This window comes from Bombina bombina, chromosome 2 (assembly GCF_027579735.1).
Source record: "Bombina bombina isolate aBomBom1 chromosome 2, aBomBom1.pri, whole genome shotgun sequence".
NCBI classification, from domain to species: Eukaryota; Metazoa; Chordata; class Amphibia; order Anura; family Bombinatoridae; genus Bombina; species Bombina bombina.
In genome coordinates, this window is record NC_069500.1 from 956,490,746 (window position 1) to 956,503,191 (window position 12,446).

General features: G+C 35.4%; 1 protein-coding gene across 1 annotated transcript in view; it reads left to right on the forward strand.

Annotated features, from left to right (window-relative positions):
- The window catches only part of LOC128647386 (melanopsin-B-like), a 144,347-nt gene that overhangs the window by 13,547 nt on the left and 118,354 nt on the right, over positions 1–12,446 (forward strand). The window contains exon 4 of the mRNA XM_053700172.1: positions 5,541–5,683. Within this exon, the coding sequence (XP_053556147.1) occupies positions 5,541–5,683 (143 nt within the window). The remainder of the gene's footprint in view (positions 1–5,540; positions 5,684–12,446) is intronic.

The window sequence follows — 12,446 nt, forward strand, 5'->3', positions numbered from 1 at the left end:
TGTGTGTGTGTACTTGTGTGCACTTCTGGTGTCTGTGTGTACATGTGTACTGTGTGTGTGTCTGTGTACTTCTGGTATACTGTATGCACTTCTGGCGTACTTTGTGTGTGTGTACTTGTGTGCACTTCTGGCGTACTTTGTGTGTGTGTACTTGTGTGTACTTCTGGTGTACTCTGTGTGCTTGTGTGTACTTCTCGTGTACTTGTGTGTACTTCTGGTGTATGTGTGTACAGATGTACTGTGTGTGTACTTGTGTGTACTTCTGGTGTCTGTGTGTACAGGTGTACTGTGTGTGTGTGTGTGTGTGTACTTGTGTGTACTTCTAGTGTCTGTGTGTACAGGTATACTGTATTTGTGTGTACATGCATGTGTTTATGTCCTTTTGTCCATCCACCAGAAAATATGATTGTGGCAATGACAACAATATTTGTGAGATCAAAACCCAGTAATTCCTTTTTCCTACTTTATAACTGGGTGAAGAGGCTTTTTTTAGTTTCACAGAATCAGAGATATGTTTTACTCACCATGGGGACGATTTATCAAAGCGTCAATCGGCCCCGATGCATCTTAACAGGAGTTAAGAAGCAGAGGTCTTAAAGGGGGAACTTTACCCAAAAAAATTCTTTCATGATTAAGGTAGAGAATACAATTTTAAACAGCGTTCCAATTTACTTCTATTATCTAATTTGCTTTATTCTTTAGATATCCTTTAATGAAGAAATAGCAATGCACATGGTGAGCCAATCACAGGAGGCATATATGCGCAGCTACCAATCAACAGCTACTAAGCATATCTAGATATGCTTTCCAGCAAATAATATCAAAAGAATGAAGCAAATTAGACAATAGAAGTAAATTAGAAAGATATTTATAATTCTATGCTCTTTCTAAATCATGGAAGAAAAAATGTGGGTTTCATATCCCTTTAAGACCACTGCTCCTTAACGCATCCACTAGTTCAGAGCTTAAAGGGACGTACTAGTAAAAAATTTAAATTTTGAACAAAAACCTTTTTGCTAATACAGAAACATACTTCTGTTCCAAACTGAAATACATTCATGCACACTTCAGTTCTGACTATTATGTTCCTTTATTGCATAATATTAGACTAGAATTTCATCTCAAGTGGTAAATTACACCTTTGTCAATCTATTTTATGCTACAAATTTTCCCCATTACCCTATAATGTGTTTTATTTGATAGAGATAAATTATATACCAAACCTGAAGTGCTGTCTGATAAAAGCATCAAACTACAGTAAGAATGACGTCTAAGTTTTTTTCCTCTTGATGTTCAGCTTTAAAATTGTATATTCTATCATAATAAAATAATAAAAGTGACGAAAATGTAATAAACAAGACACACCTGTTAATCACTATGTAAAACATGCGTGTTGTCTCATATGAAAAAGACATTATGCCTCATAACCATTGCAAGTAGTTTATGGCAAAGATAGCACATGAGTCATCTACTCTGTTTTTATTTTTTTATAATTTGCTGCGTATTTCAATCATGACATTTTTAATTGGAGAGCTGTAGGCATTTCTTTAGAAAAAATCAGGTGCAGAAAATGAATCGTCACATTTGTAGAAATTTTCATCTCTGTCACATGGGCCACATTTTTTTTTTTTAATAAGCTGTTTACTTTGGTGTGTATATGAGAAGCTAAATCCATTAACATCCTACTGTTTGAAGGCATATTTTCACTACAAACCAGGAGATTATTGTATTCATGATATGCATCCTAATGTTTAAACAATCTTTCATGTAAAATAATAATAAAAAAAATATTTATCCTCTATTATATAGTAGAAACATAGGGCTAGATTACAAGTGGAGCACTGGTTGTGCGAGGTTTCAATCGTAAATTGCACTGAAGTGAAATTGATACAATGGCCCATAGTTATCAAGGTCTGGTGGACCAGGTCCGCCAGACCTCGCTGAATACGGCAAGCAATACGCTCGCCATATTCAGCATTGCACCAGCAGCTCACAAGATCTGCTGATGCAACGCCGCCCCCTGCTGACTCTCGGCCAATGGGCCGCCAGCAGGGGGTGTCAATCAACCCGATCGTACTCGATCGGGTTGATTTCCGGCAATGTCTGACCGCCTGCTCAGAGTATGCTTTGTGACCGCTGCTTCATAACTGCTGTTTCTGGCGAGCCTGATGACTCGCCAGAAACACGGGGCATCAAGCTCCATTGGGAGCTTGATACATATGCCCCAGTGAGTATACCACAAAAATCTCTGCGCTCATATTAGAAGTTAAAAGTACATTTTAAACAAAAAATCAACAAACCGTGTTTCCCAGGAAACTGTATCAGAAAGCAACCAGTTTCAATTTACAAAAATGCTAATCACTAAGACAATGGTCTATCACATTACAAGTGTCTGCACTGATACTTTTGTACAGTGGGAAATTACAATAATAATTTACATGTGTGAAATTAATCTTCTAGATTAATTATTTATCGATTTGAGCTTGGGCATTGTAAACAGTATAGATTGCATGTGTGTAGAATTTGTTATTATACTGCAACATTTTACTTGCCATTGAAAGTATAGGGAGCTGTATTCATCTTTTGCTCACGCAAGTGAACTCATTATATTTTTTTTTAATAGCTGACATGTTAAATAGGTTCTAGCTGTAAATTATTGCGTTTGTTTTTTTAACTACTTGCGATAGCAATACAGTTCCACTTGTAACCCAGGCCATATTCTGCAGTACTAAACATAAGTGCATGGTACAAAAACAATTTTTAAAATGTTACCACAAAGATATATTGAATTTGAACTCACAGCATTGTAGTGTTAAAGGGTTGAGATACAGTCAGTTTCCGACTGGAATTTAACATTTATGGATGAGGTCAAGGAGGAAAGATTCAATTTATCAATAAAGGACAGTGGGAGTTTCAGTTGTTAATGATTTATGTGTTTTCAATTTGCAAAAAGGCAGCTACAGAAATGAGGAAGGCTTAGAATGGCCCTGTCTGTGAAGTACAATCTGATGCAGATCACATTATAAAATGGTGATCATAGGATAGGTGGGTTTGTGAGCTGACGAGAAAAAGGAGAACTGATGAGAAAAAGAAGGGGATGGGAGATGAGAGAACTGAGTAGGTTATATGCCAGCAATATGTTTTTAGAGACTGCTTGAAATTCATGACACTTTGGCAAGTCATGTAGATTGAGACAAAAAAATCAGCATAATAGGTGCAGGTATAGAAAGGTTTTGTAGGTAGAAATGTGAGGAGCTACTAAGGAAGAAAAAAATAGGTCTTGTGCAAAATAAAGGGGCAGGTAGGAGAATATTTACAGACAAGGGTAGAAATATAGATAGGTACCTGCATGTTAGGGTCAGGATTTTGTATTTTGTTCTTAAGGCTTATTGAAGCCAGTGGATGGAATGGCAGAGAGGTTCAATGTGTGAGGAAGATCAGTCTGGGAAAGGAATTCCTGATGAATCGCAGAGGGCAGATAACAATGTGGAAGAGCAGAGAGAACAGAATTGCATTATTTAAAAGAGACATTAGTAGTTGGAGTAATGACAGTGTTATAAGCAGTTATAAGTTGTTGTGATTTGAGGGGTAGAACCATCAGTGGAGAAGCAATGGTTTGTGGAGGTAAAGCTTTAGATAAGGAAAAGACATACAGGATGATATACATTATAAATAGCTAGTGCCAACAATGAGCAAGGAGAATGATAGGTCTTGTGCAGAAAGGTCAGAATGAGTGTTATCAGCATACATATTATTTGGAAAAAAATGGGCCTTTATTAAATTGGAAATCAAAGCAAAGGAATAAAGAATGGAGCCTTGTGGCACACTGACAGAGGGGAAGATGATTGTGAGAAGGATATTCTAAAGGTAACATTGGTGAGACAGTAATAATCCCACCAGCTGTGTCCTGCCATAGGGTTTGGAGCATTGGAGGAGGAGATTTCATTTGCGGCATGTGTGCAGTGTTGTGGATGAAAGTCAACACATAAGTGTGAGGTGAGAAGGTATCGTAAGTGTTTATATATTGGCCTTTCAAGAAATATTCAGGCAAGGCAAGAGAGTTCAGTAGTTGGGGGGAAGTATTTGGAGGGAAAAGCAGAACCATTATAACATTTCTGAAAGGGATAGAAAGGAAAAAGATGTAATGTGCATTGGTGCTTTTCAATTTGAAATAGAAGCATTTTTGTAGTATACTTCCCTTAGCAAAAATGCTTCTAGTAAAAGTTATTACTGTTTTTTAGAGGCATATGCACATATGCTGTGAAGGCCCCTACACCAGTATTCAAGTACCACACCTTCTCAGAGAGCTTGTGGTGATGTGTGATTTCATTTGTGTCCTACAAGCCTCTGCTGGAAATAATGGAGTGATCTGTGTAAAAAGAGTAGTTAAGAGGCAACGTGGTCAAGCAATTGTGTCTGTAACCTACAACTGGGACATATAACAGTTAACAGATTTGCATAGAGAATAAACTAATGATGTGAGGAATGAGCTGTTGTTTAATACATTTTCAAATGCTAGTAACTTTTGAATTTTCATATCTTCACATCAATATGAGGATCTTTATATAAAATCTACAGCAAAAACAATAAATTAGATTATCCAACTTCTTGAAATATGGCAAGGGACATGTTTTTTTTTGTTGTTTTGCATTTTTGTGTGATGAAAATACAATCCTAAGAGAAAAATAAAGCTTTCGAAAAAATGAATCACTAGTTACATTTTTAATTGATCTTCTTGTAGAATGTTTTTTTCCGCTGGACAATGGTGTGATTCTTGCTAGGTGTCGGATTAATGTATCACAGTGTTTGGATATCTCTAGCACCAATGCAATATTCTCTTCATGTTTACAGCGGTATTAAACCATAACTTTTTTCTTTCATGATACAGATAGAACATACAATTTACTTCTATTATCAAATGTTCTTCATTTTCTTGTAATGCTTTGTTAAAAAGCAAGAAGGTAAGTTCAGGCTTGTGCACGTTTAGTTTTGCAACAATGTAATACATTATTAAGAGCACATTTTGGATTTCATGTCCCTTTAAACATGACATTCCTTTAACTTCTGGTTTTGCTACAAATGTAAATAAAAATACTTAGAAAAAGACAAGTTTTTGTTTCACAAGTTTCAACCACTGATTGGGTTCCTGTTCTCTATAAAGGAAACTTAGAAAGGCAAAACCCCCCAATCAGAATTCTCATGCCTAGTCTGACCCTTCATTCATAGGACTCTCTGCACCAATCATCCCTGACTCTTCCCTGGACCTCTGATATGGAATTAAAAACCGGTGGCACTTAAGTAAATTTTAACGAAGAACTATACAATCTACCCATAAGCAGTTTCAGCTCCTTTTTAAAAGTACATTTCTTTTTGCATGTTTGTCAATTTTTGATTATGATGTTTGCTATAGAAAGAAATGTGCTGGCCAATTGATTGTTCTAATATCAACTCACTGTGATTCAAGCTGAATTATCATCAATATTCAATATAACATATACCAGTTAAATCTAATGTTATACTACTGTGTTTCTCTATTCTAGGCTGTTGAAGTAGGAACCCGTCTGGATGTGGTGTCATTGCCAGATGTCCCCAACCAAGTACTCTACACTATTGGAAGTTGTATTCTTATAATTGGCTCTGTTGGCATAATAGGGAACCTGTTAGTTCTGTATGCATTTTACAGGTATAGTACTATTTGTTTCCATTTAAACCAATATCATCACATTTGAATTAGTATTCCCCAACAATATCTGGAGCATATAGATAAAGGAATCAATCTGATAACACTTACCCATGACACAAAATTCCCAATCTGTCTGAAACAGCCTGGAAGCAATTACATAAGTAGGTGGGTCCAGGACACAAAAATCAATGTATAATCAACTCAACTACTTTGTATTTATTAGCTTTAGGTGTCTAAACTAAAATACATCAGCATTAAAATTATTTAAAACATGAAGCCAAAAAATAGACAGCACAAATCAATTAAATTACATGGTGAGCAATCAGATATTTTTCCATTTAATAGGGCAGTGAACACTAATATAACATATTTATGCATATTAAAGCAATATACTTTCATTATTTATTTTGCCTTTTTTCATGTACTTTAGCTTTGAAAAACATGGATTTTCTGTTTATCAGAACTGGAAATGCACACTGCAGACTTCTCAAACTTAACCAGGTTTCATTTTTTTCCATAATTGGATTTAGCAGGTGATGATTATAAAACAATGCACTTTATACTAGCATAATGACCATGGCTATTCTTGAAGTCTGCATACTTCATCTAGTATAATCTCCTCCAATTAAGGAAAGAGGTGGATGTAGTTTGGCTATTGAAAAACATTTGCAGCAAACAAAATGTTAATTTGTTTTAAAATGTTTATACTTGGACATAATGTAATTCTATAGCAACACAACAAAATTGTCTTGTAATTACAAACATGTTTACTATCCCTTAAAGGACGTAAACACTGGCTGTTCTGATTCATGTTTGTGATGTATAAACAAGAGAAACCATCATCATACAATTTAAAACTTGATTTTAAAACATGAAATAGTCTTTGAGGTGAACATTTATGCATATTGTGTCATCTATCAGCATTATCTGTCTTTATAGAGACACTATGTGGCTATGACTATGGCCGCATGGCCAAAACACGTAAGCCTTTTTTGATCTGCACCTTACTCCACGTATGTTACTCTGGAACTTTTTATACTTCTTACAAATAAAAGTTACGTTTTATGGACGATAAGCAAGTTTTTTGTTTCTTATATAGAAACACTGTCATCTACTAATGTTTTTGTTTATATTTTGTTACAAATACAAAAACATGCTGACTATGTTCTAATAATCTTTGCAATACTGTATTAAAGGGATATGGAACCCACAAATGTTATTTTGTGATTCAGACAGAGCATACCATTTTAAAAAAAGTTTCTAATTTACTTCTATTATAAAATTTGCTTCATTCGCATGATACGCTGCAGGAAGATGGCAGGAAATAGTGCTGGCTAGACAAAATTTTGTTTCATTTTCATTAGTTAAATAAATAATTTAGTTTCAGCAAATTAGTTTAGTTAAGTTTTTAAAAAAAAAATAGTTTCTGCAAATTAGTTATGTTAAATAAAGCAGTAGCAATAGCACTACACATATAGGGTGGGGTTGCTCTATTTGAATTACATATAATTGTATTTGGAAAGCTAGAGTGCTTGCGCATAAAAACTGAATGTAAAGCTTAAGTCTAAAAAATCCCCAGAGGGGGGATTTTAGACTGGAGAGAATGCATTTATATAGCACTTCTGACACCCCCTAGATAGAAGACATCATACTAGAGAAACAGCAGAAGTAGGAGTAGGTAACTTAACTTTTATTTATTATACATCCATAAAAAAAAACTTGGTGTGTATGTGAAAGAAACTCGAAATTGCATTCAATCCAATGCCCATTAGGGTATTGGTTATAGAGAAGAGAGTGGAAAATACCACTAGGTTAGAAATTGTTGGCTAGCTCTCTGAACTATGAGATATATTCAGTGAATTACTAACTAGGGTTGAGATTGGGTAGTTTTAAATACTTGGTTTAGAACTGTTTTCACAGTATTGTGTAAGTTGGTGTGCGCAAATAATTAGATTTTACTCAGTGTAGTAGTATTATTTTCTCATAAATGAATACTTAAGCATCTATCTGTTGGAATTATTTGTCAAATCTAGCACTGTATGTTTTAACGATTATATTCTTGGTTAGACCTGAATGATTATATGAAAATCAGACACTTATTTTTGCTTCTGTCTCATAGCACTGCACGTGCTTTGTGAGCAGATATATCTACTTCCTTTAGTATTGCACAGTATTTCTGGATGCTCTATGTTGGACTGTTTTCACAGTATTGTGTAAGTTGGTGTGCCCAACCGATTCAGTTTTGTTCAACAAAATATATAGTTTTATTATCTCATAGGTTCATGCTTCAATGCATATCTGTTTCAAGTCTGATAACTTAAGTTAGTGTGCCCAACTGATTAGTTTTTTCTGAGTATGGTAGTGCTATTGTCTCATAAATTGATACTTCAGCATCTATCTATTGATGTTATTTTTAACTCTGACGCCATGTATTCTCACCGTTGCTACTGTTTTTCAAGTCTGACACCCTATATTCCAACCATTATAATCTTGGGTGGTTATAAAAATCAGACATTGTTTTAGTTATTTCTATTGTAAGACTGCTTTCCCAGTATTCTATGAGTTGGTGTGCCCAGCTGATTAAGTTTTACTCAATATACAAATTGTATTGTTTCCTAGATTAATATTTCAACACCTATCTGTTGAAATTATTTTACATGTCTGACACCATATATTCTAACCATTGTCCTCTTTGTAAGTTATGAATAATCATAAAAATGTCTGACACTTGAAATAAATTATTTGTATTGTGAGTTGGAAGTACTTTATAGGTAGATGTATCTACTTCCTTTAATATCACAGTCTATTTAAACACGCACAGGTGGTGTACCTTTAGACTAGAAAATAGTTCTAAGAATGCTGATCACCATATATAATACTGAATCTTGTATATTGTTGTAAATAACCGTATGTAATTATTGTAAAATTGTATATTATTTATAGCTTGCTGGGTACTGTGGAAATCCAAGAACCCACCTCTTGGTTGCAATTGTAATAATAAGTACTACTGGAAGGTAATTGCCAGTTGGGAATTACTATAATGTTGTATCAGGTCTAATACCAGCGTTTGCTACACCTTTTCTCTGTGATTCTGTCTGCTAGTGAGAATGATTTATACTACCTCCTGGAATTAGTTTCGTAACAATCACTTCAAGCTATTCTATAACAATTGTCATAGTTTGTCAACCCCAGTACGTATTTTACCTTCTAACCATATTATTAGAAGTTTACTGTTAAGGAACAGGCTAAAGAGTCAGACTTAGTTAGTTTACCGGTATCTAATTATCTTAATATGCAGCCGAAGGAATGTACCAATTATATATGTACTTATTAGATGCCTAAACATATAAAGGAATAGGCTATTCAAATTGGACATTTTGATTCCTTAAGACATTCACATTTTTTTTTTTTTTAAAACCATTATTTACATTTTCAATTTATCTGGAAATGAGAATCTGGATTGTAACTCAGCAGGGTTAAACATGTTTAAGGTACCAGTTTGCATCGAAGGGTGAATGGTCACTTTCCCACAAAACTTGTCTCAGACTTGTAGACTCTTTTGTAAGAAGTAGGAAATCTTATTACACATTTCTATGTAGTGACCATAAGGTCTTTTGAAGTGATATTTCTAAGATAACTTGAAAACAATTCCTTTGATGAATGAAAGATGGGGGTGGTTTGTTACAGTGACATCTGGAGTTTTACAAATAAAATGAGTTATTGGTCTTGTCTTATAAATCTATGTGTAGATAAATATACATACATATATATACATACATATATATATATTATTTAATAATACTCAGATATCCAGACAGAACCGAAAAAAAAACAACACTAACTAAACGATCACATGAAGAGCACCTTCACGTTGGACCGATGGACCTCTGGCTGGACCTCTGCCAGGGCTGGACTGGGAAACCAGACCGGTCCTGGAAATGTTAGAAGACCAGCCCCTGCACCTCCCTACCCAGCCCCGCCCCTCCAGGCCCCAGCCCCCTCTTATTTCAGAGTTAATTTCAGGGAAAGCAAGGGGCAAAAATAATTAAAATACATTTTTTTAATTAACATTTTATGGGGGATTCATTTGATCATTAAATTTGTGGAAAAACATAAATAAATAGTGAAGAGCTGTGAATTGTGAAAGTTTTAGTGAATGAGTTCCTTCCGACTGACAGGCAGACTTCTAAACTGACTTGTTAGTACAGAATCTCAGACTAATTTTAGCACGGTGAACCCATAACTGTATCAGCTTTAGCTACTGAGGTGCACAGAGCATGCAGGTAGGAAAGGGATTAGTATATTTTTATTTGGTGTAACAATTTATAGTTAGTGCAACCACCGCTACTACAGAGTACAAATGCGTTATTATAGACAGACTGAAAACTTGTACGTTTTTTCAGAATCCAACTCCTAAATAAACTGCCATGAAAGAAGCCCAGTGAAGGAGACATGGTGTGTGGAAAGGGAGACAGATGCAGCTCTCTCATGGCAACGCTGCCTCCTGTGCCCCACGCCTGGCTTTGTTCACCCCTCTCGCTCTAGCTAAAAGGGGTCTTATTCTTATTGGTTGGCCCAGCTCTCTGCCCTGCCTACTCTGTGATCCCATTGGATGTTATAGATGCCGTCTATTCCCCAGAGCTTTGCACGGTTGCTACAGGCTCTGCTGCTGGACCGGCGCTGCGCTCCCTCACACAACTGTGCTAATGTGCTTGCTTGCTGCTGGGCTGGCAAATTGCTGCTATTCACTGGAGCTAAGCAGCCTCTGCCAGCTGGTGGCTCACCAGGATTTTTCCCAGTATCCCGGCGGCCCCATCTGGCCCTGACCTCCGCCTTCGCGCATCCACCGACCGCTCCACCTCCGCTGGGATGAAGATAGAAGATTCCGGTCCCACGATGGATACAGATGGTGCCGCCTGGATGAAGATGCTTCGCAACTCGGATGAAGATCTTTCGCTGGACTTCAGCAACTATGAGTACTGATTTTGTGGTTAGTGTTAGGTATTTTTGTGTTTTTTTGCGGTATTTTTTTAATTTTAATGGGCTGAATGCCCTTTTAAGGGCAGTAAAAGAGCTGAATGCCCTTTTAAGGGCAATGCCCATACAAATGCCCTTTTCAGGGCAATGGGTAGATTAGTTTTTTTTAGTTAGGTTTTTTTATTTTGCGGTTTTGGGGGGGTTTGTAATGTTAGGGGGTGTTTGTTTTTATTTGTATGCAAAAGAGCTGTTAACTTTAGGGCAATGCCCTACAAAAGGCCCTTTTAAGGGCCCTTGGTAGTTTATTATAGATTAGGGTTTATTTTTATTTTGGGGGAATAATTTTTATTATTTTGGATAATTTCGTTTGTTATTTTTTGTAATGGTAGTTTTTTATTTTTTGTAATTTTAGTGTTTATTATTTTTTGTAATTGTAGTTTTAATTTTTTAGTAATTATAGTGTTTATTATTTTTAGTAATGTTAGTTTTTTTATTTTTAGTAATGTTAGGTTTTATTAGTTTAAGCTTAGTTTTTATTTTTATTTCACAGGTAAGTTTGTATTTATTTTGGCTAGATAGTTAGGATAGTAAATAGTTATATTGTAGCTAGCTTAGGTTTTATTTTTATTTTACAGTTTGTATTTATTTTGAAATAGGTTGTTAGTTAATAATTGTAACTTTAATTTAGGTCTATTTTATTATTATTATTATTATTATTATTATTATTATTAGCACTGCCGAATCTGTTGGCGCTCTACAAATACCTGATAATAATAATAATTATAATAATTATCATTTATTTGTATTATTTTTTAATTATGTTAAAGTTACGGGGTGCTCGGTTTAGGGGTAATAGTTTAATTAAGGTTGTTGCGATGTGGGGTTAATAGGTTTAGTTAGTGTTGGTGATGTTTGGGAATGGAGGTTCAAGGTTTAATAGGTTTAGTTAGTGTTGACAATGTTTGGGAATGGCGGTTTAGGGGCTAATAGGTTTATTTAGTGTTTCAGTTAGTGTCAGTGATGTCGGGGAACTGTGGTTTAGGGGTTAATAGGTTTAGTTAGTGTTGTCGGTTTGGGGAACGGTGGTTAAGGAGTTAATTGTTTTCGTTAGTGTCAGCGATGTCGGGGAACTGCGGTTTAGGGGTTAATAAGTTTAGTTAGTGTCGGCGATGTTGGGGAACTGCGATTTAGGGGTTAATAGGTTTAGTTAGTGTTGGCGATGTTGGGGCACGGCGGTTTAGGGGTTAATAGCTTTATTTGGTGATTTAGTTATTGTTGGCAATATTGGGGAACTGCGGTTCAGATTAGAATAATGAAAAATTCCGAATATGAATAAAGAATGGATCCGAAAATTCGGAAACTGATTTATTCATTTTCGGAATTTTTGGGGATTTTAGTTATGTTGCCGATTCGGAAATTCAAATGCATTTGAATCTCTGAATCGGCCAAAATTCGGCTGAAAATGAAATTTGTCCGAAACAAATTGCACGTGTCTAGTGCTGCCATCTAGTGCCATCTAGTGCTCTTGCAAATGGATAATAGTCTTGCAAAACTGCTGCCATTTAGTGCTTCAGAAATGGGCTGGCTCCTAAGCTTACATCCCTGCTTTTGAACAAAAGATACCAAGAGAATGAAGAAAAAGTGATAATAGAAGTAAATTAGAAAGTTGGATAAATTGCATGCTCTGTCTGAATCATGAAAGAAAAATTTGTGTTTCATATCCCTTTAAAGTGATGGTAAATTAAACCACTTTATATTTAGCCATTCGATGTGAAATGTAAAAATA